At 37.0% G+C, this 19,472-nt stretch overlaps 1 protein-coding gene across 1 annotated transcript; it reads left to right on the plus strand.

Moving 5' to 3' along the window:
- The first annotated feature begins 6,568 nt into the window (after positions 1 to 6,568).
- Positions 6,569 to 7,501, plus strand: LOC112920184 (olfactory receptor 8B8-like). Its single transcript, XM_025998835.1, has one exon. The coding sequence runs from the start codon at positions 6,569 to 6,571 to the stop codon at positions 7,499 to 7,501; it is 933 nt and encodes a 310-aa protein (XP_025854620.1).
- Positions 7,502 to 19,472: the final 11,971 nt, after the last annotated feature.

Genomic DNA, 19,472 nt, shown 5'->3' on the forward strand with positions numbered 1-19,472 from the left:
CTACAGCTTTGCAATAACTTGAAGTATGGAATTGTGATGCTTCCAGCTTGCTTTCCTTTTGAAAATTGCTTAGGCCATTCAGGGTCTTTGTGGTTCCATACAAGTTTTAGATTGTTTGTTCTGTGATAAAATGCTAGTGGTATTTTGAGAGAGATTGCCTTAAATGCATACATTTGGTATGGACATTTTAACAAAATTTGTTCTTCTAATCCAAGAGCATGAATATCTTTCCATTTTTTAACGTCTTGAATTTTTTTCATTAGTACAGATCTTGTACCTCTTTGGTCTTGTTTTTCCAATGTATTTTTATGGATTTTGGTTCAATTGTAAGTGGGATCAATTCCTTAATTTCTCTTTCTGCTGCTTCATTATTGGCTTATAGAAGCACAACACGTTTCTCTACACTGATTTTGCATTCTGTGACATTAAACTGAATTTGTGTATCAGTTTTAGCAATTTTTTCTTTTTGTTTTCCATGGAGTCTTTTCGTTTTTCTATATAACATATCATGTCATGTGCACGTAGTGAATGTTTAACTTCTTCCTTGCAGATTTGGATGCCTATTATTTCCTTTAGTTGTCTGCTTGCTGAGGCAAGAACTTGCAGTACTCTTAAATAACAGTGGTGAAAGAGTACATTCCTGTGTTGTTTCTGACCATAGAGGAAAAGCTCTCAATTTTGATAATTTTTTTTGAGAATGATATTAGTTGTGAGTTTTTCTTATATGGCCTTTATTATGTTGAGGTAAGTTACCTCTACCTTTACTTTGTTGAGGGTTTTTTTTTTTTCTAAATTATGAATGGTGGTTGTATTTTGTTAAATGCTTTTTCGGCATCAGTTGAAAGGATCTTTTTTTTTTTTTTTTTTTTTTTTTTTTATGACAGTCACACAGAGAGAGAGAGAGAGGCAGAGACACAGGCAGAGGGAGAAGCAGGCTCCATGCACCGGGAGCCCGATGTGGGATTCGATCCCGGGTCTCCAGGATCGCGCCCTGGGCCAAAGGCAGGCGCCAAACCGCTGCGCCACCCAGGGATCCCCAGTTGAAAGGATCTTATGGTCTTGTCTTTTCTTTTATTAATGTGGTGTATCATGTTGGTTGATTTGCAAATACTGAACCACCCTGGAAACCCAGGAATAAATCCTACTTGATGGTTGTTTTAAGGTACTTTTTTAGAGCATGTAGATGGCTCAGTTAATTAAACATCTGATTCTTAATTTCCACTCATGTCATGATCTCAGGGTCCTGAGATCAAGACCTACATCAGGCTCTGTGCAAAGCTGAGAGTCTGCTTGAGATTCCCCCTCCCCCTCTGCCTTTCGGCAACCTCAGGTTCTTTCTCTCTCTCTCTCTAAAATAAGTAAAATAAATCTTTAAAGGACTGTATTTGCTAGTCCTCACTAGTCTAAAGGATTAGATTTGCTAGTATTTTGTTGAGAATTTTTACATTCATGTTAATCAGGAGTATTGGTCTGTAACTCTCTTTTTTAGTGGAATATCTGTCTGGTTTTGGCATCAGGATAATGTTGACCTCAAGAATGAAATTGGAAGTTTTCCTTCCATTTCTGTATTTTGGAATAGTTTGGGAAGTATAGGTATTACCTCTCCTTTAAATGTTTGGTAGAATTCCTCCGTGAAGTCATCTGGCCCTGGACTTTTGTTTGTTGGGAAATGTTTGATTACTGATTAGATATCTTTACTGGCTATTGATCTGTTCAAGTTTTCTATTTCTTCTATTTCTTCTAGGTTTTAGTAATTTATACTTTTCAAGGAATTTATCCCTTTCTTCATAATATTCTTCTATAATAGTTTTTCATAATATTCTTCTATAATAGTTTGTATTTCTGTGGTGTTGGTTGTCATTTATGGCTCTTTTTTAAGATTTTATTTATTTAGTTCCTTTCTCTTTTCTTTTTGACAAGTTTGGCTAGGGGTTTTATAATTTTATTAATTTTTTCAAAGAGCTAGCTCCTGGTTTCATTGATTTATTTTATTGTTTTGCAGTTTCAATATTGTTTATTTCTATCTAATCTTTATTATGTCTATTCTTCTGTTAGCTTTCAGCTTCACCTGTTTGTTCTTTTTCTAGCTCCTTTAGGTTTAAGGTTAGGTTGTTCATTTGAGCTTTTTCTTGTTTCTTGATGTAGGTCTATATTGCTATATAATTCACTCTTATGATGACTTTTGATGCATCTCAAAGGTTTTGGATTGTCATGTATTCATTTTTATTTGTTTCCATATTTTTTAAGTTTGTTTTTGATTTCCAGGTTAACTGATTCATTGTTTCATAGCATGTTGCTTGACCTCCATGTATTTGTGGTCTTTCCAAATTTTTTCCTTGTTGTTGATTTCAGGTTACATAATATTGTGGTCAGAAAATATGCATACTGTGATCTCAATCTTTTTGTACTTGTTGAGATCTGATTTTTGATCTAGTATGTTTTCTATTCTGGAGAATGTCCCATGTACCCTTGAAAAGACTATGTATTCTGCTGCTTTAGGGTGAAATGTTCTGAATATATAAGTTAGGTCTATCTGGTTTAGTATGTTTTTCAAAGCCATTGTTTCCTTGTTGATTGTCTTAGATGATCTGTCCATTGATGTAATTAGGGTGTTAACGTCCCCTACTATTATTGTATTATCAATAAGTTCCTATACGTTTGTTATTAATTGTTTGATATATTTGTGTACTCCCATGTTGGGGGTATAAATCTTTTAATTGTAAGATCATTGTTGGATAGTCCCTTGTATTATGATATAAGTACCCTTCTTTATTTCTTGGTACAGTTTTTGGTTTAAAATCTTGTTTGTCTGATGTAAGTATTGATTCTATGGCTTTCTTTTGACATCCACTTACAAGGTAAATATTTTCCATCCTCCCACTTTCAATATGCAGGCGTCTTTAGGTCTAAAATGAATCTCTAAAATGAGGTGGCAAAAGGATAGGTATTGCTTTTCTTTTATCCATTCTGACTCTTTATGTCTTTTTATTAGAGCATTTAGCCATTTTTATTCAGAGTAATTCTTGATAGATATGAATTTTGTGCTGTTTTATTACTTATTTGTCATTGTTTCTGGAGGTTTTCTCTGTTCCTTTCTTGTCTTTGTCACTGTTGGTCTTACTTTCCCAGTCAGAGTCCCATATAATATTTCTTGCAGGGCCGACTTATGGTCATGAACTATCTTTAGGTTTTGTTTGCCTGGGAAACTTTACTCTCCTTCTATTCTGAATGATAGGCTTGCTATATAGAGTCTTCTTGCCTGCAATGTTCCCCAGTCAGCATGGAAAATATATCATGCCACTCGCTACTGGCTATCTAAGTTTCTTTTGAGATATAAGTAGCTAGCTTTATGTGTGTTCCTTTGTAAGCTAGGGGTTTCTTTTGTGTTGCTGCTTTCAGAATTTATTTTGATAAAGTCTTTTCTTAAAGAACTTCTTCAGGAATTATTTTGACAACTCTGTAGTGATAATTTGATAATATAGAAAAATGGATATATTTAGGGATAAAGAAAAGACTGCTTCAATCACCAGAGGTATTAAAAAGTATAATGATTGAATCAGAACCAGATATCACAATCATAATTCAAGTTTAGAGGTGATTTAGCAGTCTGTAAATTTATGTGGAGTCTCTGAATATAGGATTAGAGCATTTTATATCTCATCTGCCTGGATGAGCAACATCTTTCAAAAGAGAAATAGACCTGAGTTTGAAGTTGGAAGTAACGCTAGCTCAGTTAAGCAAACTGGAGAGTGGTAAGTAGTTGACCTTTGGTCTATGTATTCATATATACTCATTATGCAGTTTTTCTGGGTTTTATCTTTCTATAAATAGGACACAGTATTGAGAAGTTGACAAGCTTTGTGAAATCTTCAGTCTTTTTTCCCCTTGAATATGCTTTTGGTTCTTTCTCACTCTCTTCTGCTGCTGGGATTTCTGAAATGTATTTATTGATATACTTGGTAGCATCCCGTAAGTGCCTTATGCTTTCTTCACTATTTTTCTTTCTTTCTTATTTCAGTTTGCCCTTCTGAATGAATAATTTACAGGGACATTGAATACCTCTGTTGAATTTTTTAGTTCAGAAATTGCATTCTTCAACTCTATGATTTCTGATGAATAATTTTAAGTTTTCTGGCTCTGTATTGAAGTTTTCTCTTGGTTTCTGTATTGCTCTCTGACTCCAGCGAGCATATTTATGACAGTTGTTTTGAATTCTCTGTCAGGCAAGTCATATCTTTTTATTTCATTAGTGTCACTTTGTGGAGATTTCTCTTAGTCCTTTCTGGAAAGTATTTCAATTTGCCTTCATTTTCATTCACTCTCTACATTGGTATCTGCACAGTAGACAAAACACACATCTGTCCTAATATTCATGGATTGGCTGTGGACTAGAGAAGGCACCACCAACAAACTCAGTCAGAGACTGAAGATCTCTCAAGTCTCTTTGTTCTTAGTTGTAGCCCTCCCCCTGCTTCCTCTCATGCCCCCACCTCCATCCATTGTGTGCCAGGTTGTGTCTGTATTCTTAAAGAGCAACACTGAAGCCAATTCCTCAGGCAGCTCACAGATAAGTTGAGTTACTAGACACATAGTGTACATTTCCCCTTCCCCCTAGAGAAGCTGTAAGAAAGGGGTTTTCAATTGTTTGCTCTATGCTGAACCAGGTGATGGAACTCTGATGACTTCCAGCCCAAACCACCATCTCTTTTGTCTCTCTCTCTGGGCAGCTAAAGTATGCCATGTCATGTATCCCCTCTACTTGCTGAATCCAGTCTTCTTAACACACCTAATAAAACTTGAATCCAGTCTTCTTCTCTCTTTTTTTTTAATTTTTATTTATCTATGATAGTCACACAGAGAGAGAGAGGCAGAGACATAGGCAGAGGGAGAAGCAGGCTCCATGCACCGGGAGCCCGATGTGGGATTCGATCCGGGGTCTCCAGGATCACGCCCTGGGCCAAAGGCAGGTGCTAAACCGCTGCGCCACTCAGGGATCCCTTGAATCCAGTCTTCTTAACACACCTAATAAAACTTGGAGCATTGGACATATGGTGTACTTCTTATCCTCCCCAGGAAGAAGCCAGGAACTGAGAAGTTTTCCTAATTTGAAGGTGCTGTGCAAAGATAAGTATTAAAACAAGGGGACATCTGTAATTTCTGTAACAGTATTAAAGTGACTAGATTTGTAGTTTAACTGGGAACAAGACTACCTTAACTATTGTCTGGATTTTTTTTTAAATGGGAATATGTATGTGAAACATTTTGAATTAGAGTGTTCATGGAGACCAGGAGGTTCTAGGGTTTCTTCTGCCATATTTTTGACCTGGAAGTTGGAATTTATTTTTGGCTCCTCTTGGGGGATGTCCAATCCCTATAGTGAAGGGACGCCTCGGATAAAATTTTAAGTCTCTAAGGAATTAGAGATATATAGTGGTCCTTTGTGTAAATACATCCCCTCAATACCCTATTACACCAGAAACCATTCCCTGTGGGAGAGACTGAGTAAGCTTCTGCCCTGTTTATGACTGAGTACATTATATTGTTCCACTCACCTTAAGAATTCTGTGATTTACCAAGTGGCAAAAATGATAATAATCAAGGCTGTTTATTTCTGTGTGCTGCTTAAGAGGACTCAGAGTCAGAAGTTACTATCTGTGATTCAGAAGGATTTCCAGGACACATCAGAATCACTTGTGGGCTATGTGCTCCTATGACCAAAACAAGCCAACCTTTGAGGACTAAATCTGCCCTTTCAGGATCACAGGGCTAATTCTGGTAAGGAAGAACCAAGGTGTTCTTGCCTAAAGAGGGTGAGTTTCTGAATTCCATTTATATTCATGTCTTCCTTTTGTGATGGAAGTCCAGGGATCTAAGATATGCCAGTTTCTTTCTAGGTTTTGCAGCCCTGAGACTTACCTGAAATTAGTAGAAGGACATGTTTGAGGGGAGGGTGATGGTGCAGGGAAGGTTCAGAGACATTATTAGGTTCAAAGGATGCAATTTATCATTCAGTTCCATGGACAGATCTCTCACTTTTGTACATTTATGGTTTTTACTCTGTGACATGGGGCAGGAACTTAAGCTCTCTTAGACTCTGGTCCTTCATTTTTGAATTAGAAAGAATGTTCTTCATTCCCACCATATCAAGTCCAATCCCATTAGAGGCCAGCACCAGTTTGGTGGGGTTGCTGCCTCCATTTTACTTGTTAGGGGAAGGGTCATGTGGTCAAAGAAATGAAATGAGAGAAGACGATTCTCTCTTGGTCCAATCTTCTCCCTTAACCTTTGGTTTTCACAACAATCCTGTTGGCATATGAAAGCACCGGCCTTCTTGCTGTGGGTAACGTTTTGAATGTCTTTGCTTATGCAGCTTATAAAGTCTCTAATGAGGGAATGCTCATATCACTAGATTCATGATAATAGTAAAGGGGATTCTGTGAGTCCAGGTTGGGCTAGTCTCAGATATTCCCAGAACAAACCCAACTCTTATGAGGAGATATGGTGGGGAAATTTGAATTGTTCTCTGTGTAATTTTTTCTTTTGTGCTCACAGATCCCTTTAGAGAAGAATGGCTCCTGGAAATGCTTCTCTTGTGACTGAATTCATTCTGGTGGGGCTCACAGACCTACCAGATCTCCAGCTCCCCTTGTTCTGCTTGTTTCTCCTCATGTATGTGGTCACTGTGATGGGAAATTTATGCTTGGTCACTCTAATCGGGCTGAATCCACACCTCCATACCCCCATGTACTTTTTCCTCTTCAATTTGTCCTTCATAGACCTCTTTTATTCATCTGTGTTTACACCCAAAATGCTGATTCACTTCACATCCAAGAAAAATATTATCTCCTACATGGGGTGCATGACCCAACTTTTCTTTTTCTGTTTTTTTGGTATTTCTGAAGCTTATGTGCTGACATCCATGGCCTATGATCGCTATGTGGCCATCTGTAACCCACTTTTGTATAATGTTGCCATGTCCCCTAATGTGTGTTCCCTCCTTATGCTTGGTTCATATCTGATGGCATTCTCAGGTGCCATGGCTCACACTGGATGCATGCTGAGACTGACCTTCTGTGATGCAAACACCATCAACCATTACTTATGTGACATCCTCCCTCTGCTCCAGCTCTCCTGCACCAGCACGTATGTGAATGAGCTGGTGGTTTTCATTGTGGAGGGTATCAATGTGATTGTGCCCACTGTCACCATCTTTGTGTCTTATGGTTTCATCCTCTCCAGCATCCTGCGCATCAGCTCCACTGAGGGCAGGTCCAAAGCCTTCAGTACCTGTACCGCCCACATAATTGCAGTTACTCTCTTCTTTGGATCAGGTGCATTTATGTATCTTAAACCATCTTCTGCTGGGTCTATGGATGAGGGAAAAATCTCTTCTGTCTTTTATACCAATGTGGTTCCCATGATGAACCCTTTCATTTACAGCTTGAGAAACAAAGACATTAAACTTGCTGTGAGAAAAACTCTGAGTAAGAGAGTGTTTTGATCAGAGACAGTGTTTATCTTTGTAGTTTTTTTCGTAGTTGTTTATATATATAAGGAGATTCTGTGTGTTTAAATAAAATGCTTTTAGTGGCAATCTTCTTAGCATTTTTCCTGATATGGTAAGTGGAGAGTGAGTCTTACAGTATTTTTAGCCTTTATGAAATAGGTCTTCTTTTCCTCACCAATACCACAATATCTTCTCCCCCTTTTTTTCCTGCTTACTAATAGCATTAAATAAGAAACATGTTGTCTCTTTTTTCCCATTTGTATTTTGAATTTGTTTTTCTTTTGGAACATGGTAAGTGATCTTGAATGTATTACATTAGGTAACAGGAGGGTAACATTGTATTATTGGTTGTTCTTTCTGCCACTTGGTATTAGAATATATATCTGATACTCTGTATTTCCATTTTTCCATCCTATTATTGGGAAGAATATGACTCCTTTGAATGGCAGAGGTTGAAGGTTCCATAATGACAATCAACGTTAATCCATTTTGCTTATGCAGACATCACATATCAAGAGATTTTTTAGGCAGACTTTTCCTTTTTACCTTTGTACAGCTAAACCAATCACACGTCATCAGGGAAATACAAATCAAACGTACAAGGAGCTATCACCTCACACCTGTCAGAATGAATAAAATCAATAACACAGGAAACAGCAGATGTTGGTGAATATGTGGAGGTGACAAGGGGAACCCTCTTACACTGTTGGAGAGAATGCAAACTGGTGCAGCCACTCTAGAAAACAGTATGGAGATTCCTCAAAAGGATAAATATAGAACTAACCTACATCAAAATATTTTTATTGTATGGCTGGGAAGTGAAACTAAGAGTAGTAAGATTTATCTAAAGTCACACAGCTTTATAAACTAAGAGTTTATACTAAATTCTTAGCATTCTGATTTCACATCTACTACTCTTTGAAGTCTATTTTGCTCTACTTCATTTCTCTTGTTTTGAGTTTTTATTTAAATTCCAATTAGTTAACATATGGTGAAACTTTAGTTTTTGGTGTAGAATTTTATGATTTATCACTTACATACAACGCCCAGTGCTCATCACAACCTGTTCCTTCTCTAATTGCCATCTCCCATTTAACCTATTCCTCTACACATCTACCCTTCAGCATCCTGTTTGTTTTCTTTAGTTAGGAATCTGTTCTGTGGTTTTCCTCTCTTTTTTTTCCCTTCTTTGTTCGTTTGTTTTGTTTCTTAAATTCCACATATGAGTGAAAGCATATGGTATTTGTTTTTTACTGACTGATTTATGTCACTTAGCATAATACTCTTTAGTTCACTCATGTCTTTGAAAGTGGCAAGATTTCATTCTTTTTTATGGCTAATAAAAAAATACACACACATACACACACACCACATATCCTTTATCATTTCATCACTTGATCGATATTTGGGCTCTTTCTGTAATTTGGCTATTGTTGATAATGCTGTTCTAAACATCGGGGAGCATGTATACCCCTAATCAGTATTTCTGTATCCTTTCAGTAATACCTTGTAGTGTAATTGGTAAGATGTAGGTTAGTTCTATATTTATCCTTTTGAGGAATCTCCATACTGTTTTCTAGAGTGGCTGCACCAGTTTGCATTCTCTCCAACAGTGTAAGAGGGTTCCCCTTGTCATCTCCACATACTCACCAACATCTGCTGTTCCCTGTGTTGTTGATTTTATTCATTCTGACAGGTGTGAGGTGATAGTTCCTTGTACGTTTGATTTGTATTTCCCTGATGTTGTGTGATGTTCAGCATCTTTTCATGTGTCTGTTGGGCATCTGTATGTGTTCTTTGAAAAAAAATGTATATTCATGGCTTCTGTTCATTTTGTAACTGGTTTATTTGTTTTTGGGTGTTGATTTTGATAATTTCTGTATATATTTTGTGTACTAACCCTTTATCATTTGCAAATATCTTCTCCCATTCTGAAGGTTGCCTTTTACTTGTTGGTTGTTTCCTTCACTGTGCAGACACTTGTTATCCTGATGAAGTCTCAATAGTTCATTTTTGCTTTGTATCTCTTGTCTCTGGAGACATATCTAGTAAGAAGTTGTTACAGCAAATGTCAAAGAGGTTACTGTTTGTGTTCTCTTCTAGGATTTTGATGGTTTCCTGTCTCACATTTAGATCTTTCTTACATTTTGAATTATTTTTGTGTGTGGTGTAAGAAAATGGTCCAGTTTAATTCTTTTGTATGTTGTTGTCCTCTTTTCCCCAATATAATTTGTTGAAGAGATTGTCTTTTTTATTCCATTGGATATTATCTCCTGCTTTGTTAAAGATTAGTTGACCATATAGTTGTGGATCCATTTCAGGGTGTTCAGTTCTATGTCTTTCATTTACGTGTCTGTTTTGTGTCTGTACTCTACTGTCCTGATCACTACAGCTTTGTAATTTAACTTAAAGAACAGAATTGTGATGCATTGCACTTTTCTTAATCAAGATTTCTTAGGCTATTCAGGATCTCTGGGGTTCCATCCAAATATTAGGATTGTTTGTTTTAGCTGTGTGTAAAATGCTGGTGGTATTTTCATAGGAACTGCATTAAATGTGTAAAATGCTCTGGGTAGAATGGACAGTTTAACAATATTTATTCTTCCAATACACAAGCATGAAATGTCTTTCCATTTTTTTGTGTCATCTTTAAATTCTTTCATCGGTGTCTCAGTTTTCAGAGTGCAGATCTTTTACTTCTTTGTGTGATTTAGGTATTTTATAATTTATGGTGCAATTGTAAATGGTACCTATTCCTTGATTTCTCTTTATTCTGCTGCATTATTGGCATATAGAAATATAACAGATTTCTTTACATTGATTTTGTACTCTAGGAGTTTAATTCATGTATTAATTTTAGCAAATTTTTTGTAGATATTTGGGTTTTCTATGTAGAGTACTATGTTGCTCTGCAAATAGTAAAAGAATGACTTCTTCCTTGAAGATCTGAATGCCTTTCATTTATTTTTGTTGTCTGATTGCTGAGGCTCAGCCTTGCAGTACTGTGTTAAATATCATGGTGAGAGTGGGTATCCTTGCTTTGTTCCTGGGTGTGAAGGAAAAGCTCCACTTTACCCACACTGAGGATGATATTACCTGGGCTTTTCATATATGGCTTTTACTATGTTAAGGTATATTCCCTCTACCCATAATTAGTTGAGGGTTTTTATCATGAATGAATGTGTTTTTATCCATCTGACACCCTAAGTTTTTGAGTGAAGCATTTAGTACATTTACTTTCTGAGTAATTATAGATAGATATGAATTTAGTGCCCTTTTATTACTTGACTTATAGTTTCTAGATATTTTCTCTATTTTTTTTTCTAATCTTTGTCACTTTTAGTCCTTCCTCAATATGGCCTCTAGTTGTGAAGTTTATCTTGTCAGTACTCAGGTCAATTTTGTGAGTATTCAGAATGATTTGATAGTTATCTAGTTGTGCTCAGGGATAAGACCAGCACAGGGTCCTCCCACTATGCTGTCATTTTAGCTCCCCCCACCATATCTCCCATCCTTAATAATAGAACACAATAATAGAACAACCAGACATAAGGAAAGAAATATAGGACTTGAACTCCTAACTCGGGGAAACGAACTAGGGGTGGTGGAAGGGGGGAGGAGGGCGGGTGTTGGAGGGGAATGGGTGACGGGCACTGAGGTGGACACTTGACGGGATGAGCACTGGGTGTTTTTCTGTATGTTGGTAAATTGAACACCAATAAAAATTAATTAAAAAAAAAAAAAAAGAAATATAGGACTTGAATAACACAATGAACTATATTTATCAGACATATAAAAACATCTACTTAATAAAAGCAGACTATCCATATCCTCAAATGTACATGGGTATTTTCCATAATAAATCATATGTTAAGCTACAAATTGAATCTTAGTAGATTTGGAAAGAGAAATAACATAGACGGTATTGCTTTCTTTTTTAAAAAATATTTTATTTATTTATTCATGAGAGACATAGAGAGAGAGAGAAAGAGGCAGAGACACAGGCAGAGGGAGAAGCAGGCTCTATGCAGGGAGCCCAATGTGGGACTCGATCCCAGGTCTCCAGGATCAGGCCCTCAGCTGAAGGCGGGGCCAAACAGCTGAACCACCCGGGCTGCCCAAGGTATTGCTTCCAACCACAAGAGAATAAGGTTAGAAATCAACAACAGAAGGAAAATGAGAAAATACACAAATTTTTGGAAATTAAGCAGTACTATCTTAAAAAAAAAAAAACAATGGAGCAAAGAGGAAAACAGAATTCGAGGAATATTTAAATATAAATGAAAACAAAGTCACAACACTGCAAAACTCATGGAATATAGCAAAAACAATGGCAAGGGGGAAATTTATAGCTATGCAAGGCTACATTAAAAAACAAGAAACAGCAGCATCTGGTGCCTCAGTTGGCTAAGCCACCAATTTAACTTTGACTTAGGCTGTGATCCTGGGGCCCTGGGATTGGCCTCTGCCTCAGACTCCCTGTTCAGTTGGGAGTCTCTTCTCCTTCTCCCTCTGCCCCTTTTATGGCTCTCTCTCTTTCTCTTTCTTTCTTTCAACTGAATACATTTTTTATTTTTTATTAAGGATTTATTTACTTATTCATGAGAGAGTGAGAGTGAGGAAGAGACATAGGCAGAGAGGGAAGCAGGCTCCACTCAGGAAGCCTGATGTGGGACTTGATTCCCAGACTGGGATCACACCCTGAGCCAAAGGCAGATGCTAAACCACTGAGCAACCCAGGCTTTAAAAAAAAGCAAGAAATATCTCAATCAATGACATTCCTATTTTACAACTTATGCAGTTGTAACGTAGGGAAATAAGAGGAAACTAAACACAAATCTAGCAAAAAAAGGAAATAAAACTAGAGCAGGAAATAAAACTACAGCAGTACATAAAATAGAGAATAAAAAAACGATAGAGAAAATCAATAAAGCCCAAAGTTGGTTCTTTGGAAATATCAACAAAACTGACCAAACTTTAGCTAGATGGACTAAGAATAAAAGATTGAAGATTCAAATTAATCACATCAGAACAAGATATTATTGACAGGAACAAAGTGGTCACTACTGAGTATTTACCCCAAAGATAACAATGTAGTGATTCAAAGGAGAACCTGCACCCCAATGCTTATACCAGCAATGGCCACAATAGCCAAACTATGGGAAGAGCCCAGATGTCCATCGACAGATAAATGGATAAAGAAGATGTGCATATATATATAATAGAATACTACTCAACCATAAAAAGGGAAATCTTGCCATTTGCAATGACATAGATGGAACTAGAGGGTATTATGCTAAGTGAAATAAGTCAATCAAAGAAAGATAATTTATGATCTCCTTTATGTGGAATTTGAGAAACAAAAGAAAGGATCATAGGGGAAGAGAGGAAAAAATAAAATGAGACAAAATCAGAGAGGGAGACAAATCATAAGAGACTCTTAATCATAGGAAACAAACTGAGGTTTGCTAGAGAGGAGGGGGGTGGAGGGTTGTGATAACTGGATGATGAATATGAAGGAAGGCATGTGATGTAACGAGCACTTGGCATTATATAAGACTGATGAATTACTGACCTCTACCTCTGAAACTAATAATACATTATACGTTAATTAAAAGAATTTAAATTTAAAATATTTTAAAAATCAAAATATAAAAACACATAGTGATACCTAAATTAAACTAAATTAGAGAAATATATGTCTGAATTATTAAAAGTATAAATTATGAAGGTAAATAAATAAATGCCATATGACAGTAACTGGGTAGTGACAGATGGGAACTGCATTGTCATGGAGATTTTCTCTTTCTTTTTAAAATTAAATTCAATTTACCAACATATAGTATAACATCCAGGGCTCATCACATCATGTGCCCTCCTTAATGCTTGTCACCCAGTTACTCCATCTGCGCCCCCAGCTCCCCCTCAGCAACCCTGCTTTTTTCCTAGAGTTAAGAGTTTCTCGTGGTTTGTCTTCCTCTCTAATTTTTCCCCATTCAGTTTCCCCTCCTTCCCTTATGGTCTCTTTCACTATTTCTTAAATTCCATATATAAGTGAAACCATATAATTTTCTTTCTCCAACTGACTTACTTAACTCAGCATTATACCCTCCAACTCCAACCACATTGATGTAAATGGTGGGTATTCATCCTTTCTGATGGCTCAGTAAAATTCTATTGTATATAGACTACATCTTCTTTATCCATTCATCTGCTGGAGGACATCCGGGCTCATTCAAAAGCTTGGTTATCGTGGAGATTGCTGCTATGAACATTGGGGTGCAGGTGCCTCTTTGGATCACTACATTTCTATCTGTGGGGTAAACCCCTCATAGTGCAATTGCTGAGACATAAGGGTAGCTCTATTTTTAACTTCTTGAGGATCCTCCACACTGTTTTCCAAGGTGCTATACCAGCTTGCATCCCACCAACAGTGTAAGTGGGTTCCTCTTTCTAAGCATCCATGCCAGCATTTGTTGTTTCCTGTCTTCTTAATTTTACCCATTCTAACTGGTCTAAAGTGGTAACTCATTGTGGTTTTGATTTGTATTTCCCTGATAACCAGTGATGTAGAGCATTTTTTTATGTTGGCCCTTTTTATGTCTTCTTTGGAGAAATGTCTGTTCATGTCTTCTGCCCACTTATTGATTAGATTCTTTGCTCTTTGGGTGTTGAGTTTGATAAGTTCTTTATAGATCTTGGACACTAGCCCTTTATCTGATAACACATTTGCAAATATCTTCTCCCATTCTGTCATGGGATTTTTGTTTTGTTGACTATTTCCTTTGCTCTGCAAATGTTTTTATCTTGATTAAGTCCTAATTTTTCATTTTTTCTATTGTTTCCCTTGCCTTTGGAGACATGTCCAGGAATATGTTGCTGTATGTGAGGTCAAAGAGGTTCCTGCCTGTGTTCTCCTCTAGGATGTTGACAAATTTCTGTCTCACATTTAGGATTTTCAACCATTTTGAGTCTATTTTTGTGTATAGTGTAAGAATATGGTCCAGTGCCATTCTTCTGCATGTGGCTGTCCCATTTTTACAACACCATTTATTGAAGAGACTTTTTTTCCATTGCATATTCTTTCCTGCTTTGTCAAAGAGTAGTTGACCTTAGAGTTGAGGGTCCATTTCTGGGTTCTGTATTCTGTTCCATTGACCTGTGTGCCTGTTTTTGTGCCATACTATGCTGTCTTGATGATTACAGTTTTGTAATAGAGCTTGAAGTCAGGCATTGTGATGCAACCAGCTTTGGTTTTCTTTTTCAACATTCCTCTGGCTATTTGAGGTCTTTTCTGATTCCATACAAATCATCAGATTATTTGTTCCAACTCTGTGAGGAAAATCCATGGCATTTTGATAGAGATTGCATTGAATGTGTAGGTTGCTCTGGGTAGCATAGACATTTTAACAATATTTGTTCTTTCAGTCCATGAGCATGGAATATTTTCTTTTTTTTAAATTTTTTTATTGGAGTTCAATTTGCCAACATATAACATAACACCCAGTGCTCCTCCTGCCAAGTGCCCCCCTCATTGCCCATCACCCAGTCACCTCAACCCCCTGCCCACTTCCCCTTCCACTACTCCTTGTTCATTTCCTAGAGTTAGGTGTCTCTCATGTTTTGTCACCCTCACTGATATTTTCACTCATTTTCTCTCCTCTCCCTTTATTCCCTTTCACTAATTTTTATATTCCCCAAATGAATAAGACCATATAATGTTAGTCCTTTTCCGATTGACTTATTTCACTCAGCATAATACCTTCCAGGTCCCTCCACGTTGAAGCAAATAGTGGGTATTTGTCATTTTTAATGGCTGAGTAATATTCCATTGTATACATAGACCACATCTTCTTTATCCATTCATCTTTTCTAGTCATTTTGTGTCTTTCTCAGTGTCTTTAATAAGTAGTGTTTTGTAGTTTTTGGAGTACAGATCCTTTACCTATTTGGTTAGGTTTATTTCTAGGTATCTTAAGGTTTTTGGTGCAATTGTAAATGAGATTGACTCTTTAATTTCTCTTACTTCAGTCTTACTGTTAATGTATAGAAATGGAGCTGATTTTTGTGCATTGATTTTGTATCCTGCCACATTGCTGTATGAGTTCTAGCAGTTTTAAGGTGTCTTTTGAGTTCTCCACATACAGTATCATGTCATCTGCGAAGAATGAGAGTTTGACCTTTTCATTGCCAATTTGAATGCTTTTTATTTCTTTTTGTTGTCTGACTGCTAAGACTAGACCTTCTAGTATTATGTTGAACAACAGTGGTGAGAGTGGGCATCCCTGTCATGTTCCTGATGTTAGGGGAAAAGTTCTCAGTTTTTCCCTATTGAATATGATATTTGCTGTGGGGTTTTCATAGATGGCTTTTATGATATTGAGGTATGTTCCTCCATCCCTACACTATGAAGGTTTTTTAAAAGCTTTTATTTATTTATTAATGAGAGACACACAGAGAGAAGCAGGGACATAGGCAGAGGAAGAAGCGGGCTTTCCATAGGGAGCCCAATAAGGGACTTAATCCCAGGACCCTGGGATCACCACCTGAGCCAAAGGCAGATGCTTAACCACTGAGCCACTCAAGCATCCCTGTGAAGAGTTTTAATCAAGAAAGGATGCTGCATTTTGTCAAATGCTTTTTTCTGTATGTATTGAGGATCCTATGGTTCTTATCCTTATTTTTATTAATGTAGTGTATCATATTGATTGATTTGTAGATGTTGATCCACCAATGCAGCCCAGGAATAAATTCCATTTGGTCATGGTGAATAATCCTTTTAATGTAATGATCCTATTGGCTAGTATCTTGATGAGAATTTTTGCATCCATGTTCATCAGGGATATTGGTGTGTAATTCTTTTTGTTGGGGTCATTGTCTGGTTGGGATCAAGGTAATGCTGGCCTCATAGAATGAGTTTGAAAGTTTTCCTTCCATTTCTATCTTTTGAACCAGCTTCAGAAGTATAGGTATTAATCTTTCTTTAAATGTTTGGTAGAGGGATCCCTGGGTGGCTCAGCAGTTTGGAGCCTGCCTTCAGCCTAGGGCATGATCCTGGAGTCCTGGGATCAAGACCCACATCAGGCTCCCTGCATGGAGCCTGCTTCTCCCTCTGCATGTGTCTCTGCCTCTCTCTCTCTCTCTCTCTCTCTCATGAATAAATAAATAAAATCTTAAAAAAATAAATATTTGGTAAAATTCCCCCCAGGAAGCCATCTGGCCCTGGACTCTTGTTTTTTGGGAGTTTTCTGATTACTGCTTCAATTTCTTTGCTGGTTATAGGTCTGTTCAGGCTTTCTATTTCTTCCTGTTTCAGTTTGGTAGTTTATAAGTTTCCAGGAATGCATCCATTTCTTCCAGATTGCCTAATTTGTGCCATAAAGTTGCTCATAATATGTTCTTATACTTTTTTGTTTTTCTTCAGTGACATGGTTTTAAATGTTCTCTCACACCATATCCCCTAACCTCCATATCAACATGTTTGATTTTTTAAAAAAGATTTTACTTATCTATTTATTCATGAGAGACACACAGAGGAAGAGAGGCAGAGACATAGGCAGAGAGAGAAGCAGGCTCCATACAGGCAGCCTGATGTGGGACTCGATCCTGGGACTCCAGGATCATGCCCTGGGCTGAAGGCAGATGCTCAACTGCTGAGCCACCCAGGCGCCCCAACATGCTAGATTTTCAATTAACAACTTCCATTTATGTAAAATAGTTGGATTTGGTTGCATTTTTGTTTGTTTTCTTTTACTTACTGCCTGTTTTAATGAAATTGTTTTTATTATTTAAAAAAGTATGTCAAGATATAAATAGTGATGCTGATATTCAGGATTCATTAGAGACATTACAAAGATGCATCCATTTGTTATTGATTTTATCACTATTCGAGGTAGGTAAAAGTGTGTTAAACTAATCTTTCATTTGAGAAGCCTCAAAATACGAATGTAATCTTCTTCAAATTCAGAAAAAGACTTAAAAAATGATAATTTTTTATTGCAGAAAGGATAAAAACTACCTTTTGAACTAAATTCCATTTTTTCATGTTATTTGGGGGAAAAGTTCATTAAAATTGTTATAAAACTTCTAAAGACAGTTTATTAAAGTTGAGGTTTGAGAAGTTTTTGTAAAAACAACTTACCTGGGCTTCCTGGTTAATTACTTACCCAGTATGCATGTTTTGGACTTCTTTCAAAAGAAGGAGAACCAAGTCTGGTGTGTTACGTGCACAACATAGTTATCCCTTATGGTTTTTGCATTTCTGTGCTATGTGAATGGCCATAAAACAAATTAGGAAAAAAGGAAGAGTTTACTGAAATTGTCACAGTTAGCAATAAAGTAGGTAAGTCATGGGATTTGTCTGCACCTATGTCCTAGGACAGAGTTGTCCTGAATCATTATAAAAGCTTAGACTTTCTTGGCAATAGCAGAAAATGATCCTCCTTGTTCAGGACCAGAAGCAAAGTTTATTATTTTCTGAATTCGTTTAATGTAAATATTCTGTAAGCAGCTGCTATTGTTGCTCAGACCAGGTGAGCGTGAATGAGAATGGACATCATCAAGGTACACTGAGGTTAAGGTGTCTTGAAAAGCAGAAGTACAAGGGATTCTGAGTTCCATGTCTTTTTAATTGCTGAACTCTTGAATGTATTGAACCTCATCGTTCACTCCTTACACTCCCTCTTTAAACTATCTCTCATTCACACACACACACACACTCACACATGCCTACACTCAGTGTTCAAGGCATATTTTATGAGATCACTTCCTAACATTGATTGCGTGGTATGCAACCCACTTTCAGGTAGATGGTTCCTGGTTCCAGTTCCTGAGAGGAAGAGCTGAGCAGGTGAATGTAGGAAAAGGAAATAGTTTTTGCTTTTATCGTTTGCTTGTTCATAGAAACACACATACACATGCACACACCTGTGTACTCACGCACTCACATGCACATTACTTGTATGCACACACAGCATTTTGTCCCTCTGAATACCCAGCTTTGGGGTGTATGTCACAAATATAAGTAAGGCATATTTAGAGATAGATATAAATGTAGATTTTCTTAAAGCAATAGAATAGATAAATTCTAAAAGAAACCTCATGTGGTCAAAATTACTTCTTAAAATTGATTTTGTTGAGTCAATGTCCATGTTTGGACAGACATGGTATTTTCCCCTGAGTCTGGCATAGTTGGCTTTTCTCTTGTGCATTGGAACATTTCACTGTATTATCAGCTGTCCACAAGGTGAAGCAGTTGGTTCACATGCAGGGCTTTGTGTACAATGTATGTACCTTAAAGAGGAAAAACATACTCCGTGTGAAAGAGACTCTCCTCTTCCTCAGTAAGTAGGATGGTTGGTGGCATCAAAGGAAGAGGCTATTAAAAGTCTTTCTCTGACAGGGTGTTATGATTGCTCTTAACAAGTTTTAGTGTTTTCTGCCTGTCATGCCTGTCAATTTATATATTCCAAAGGGAAGTAATGTGAGATAAGGAAGAGAGGGAACTTAGTTGTCATTTCATAGATGGTGAAACTGATGCTCAGATGTGTTCATGATTTGTCTGTTGTTAATAATGCTGCTACAAACATTGGGGTGTATATATCCCATGAATCAGTATTTTTGTGTCCTTCAGGTAAATAACTAGTAGTGCAATTGTTGAATCCTAGGGTTGTTCTATTTTTAACTTTTTGTGGAACTTCCATAATGTTTTCCAGAGTGGTTGCACAACTTTGCATTCCCACCAATAGTATAAGAGGTTCCCCTTCCTCCAATATATGTTGTTTCCTGATATGTGAATTTTAGTCATTGTGACTGGGGTGAGCTGATAACTCCTTGTAGTTTTGATTTGTATTTTCCTGACAATGAGTGATGTTGAGCATCTTCTCATGTGTCTGTTGGACCCTTGTATGTTTTTTGGAGTAATGTCTATTCATGCCTTCTGCCGATTCTTTAAGTGCATTATTTA

The sequence above is a fragment of the Vulpes vulpes genome, chromosome 12 (genome assembly GCF_048418805.1).
Source record: "Vulpes vulpes isolate BD-2025 chromosome 12, VulVul3, whole genome shotgun sequence".
NCBI lineage: Eukaryota > Metazoa > Chordata > Mammalia > Carnivora > Canidae > Vulpes > Vulpes vulpes.

Bases quoted from the DNA above. Each gene is read 5' to 3' on its own strand.
- LOC112920184 (XM_025998835.1), top strand. From the start codon at position 6,569: ATGGCTCCTGGAAATGCTTCTCTTGTGACTGAATTCATTCTGGTGGGG.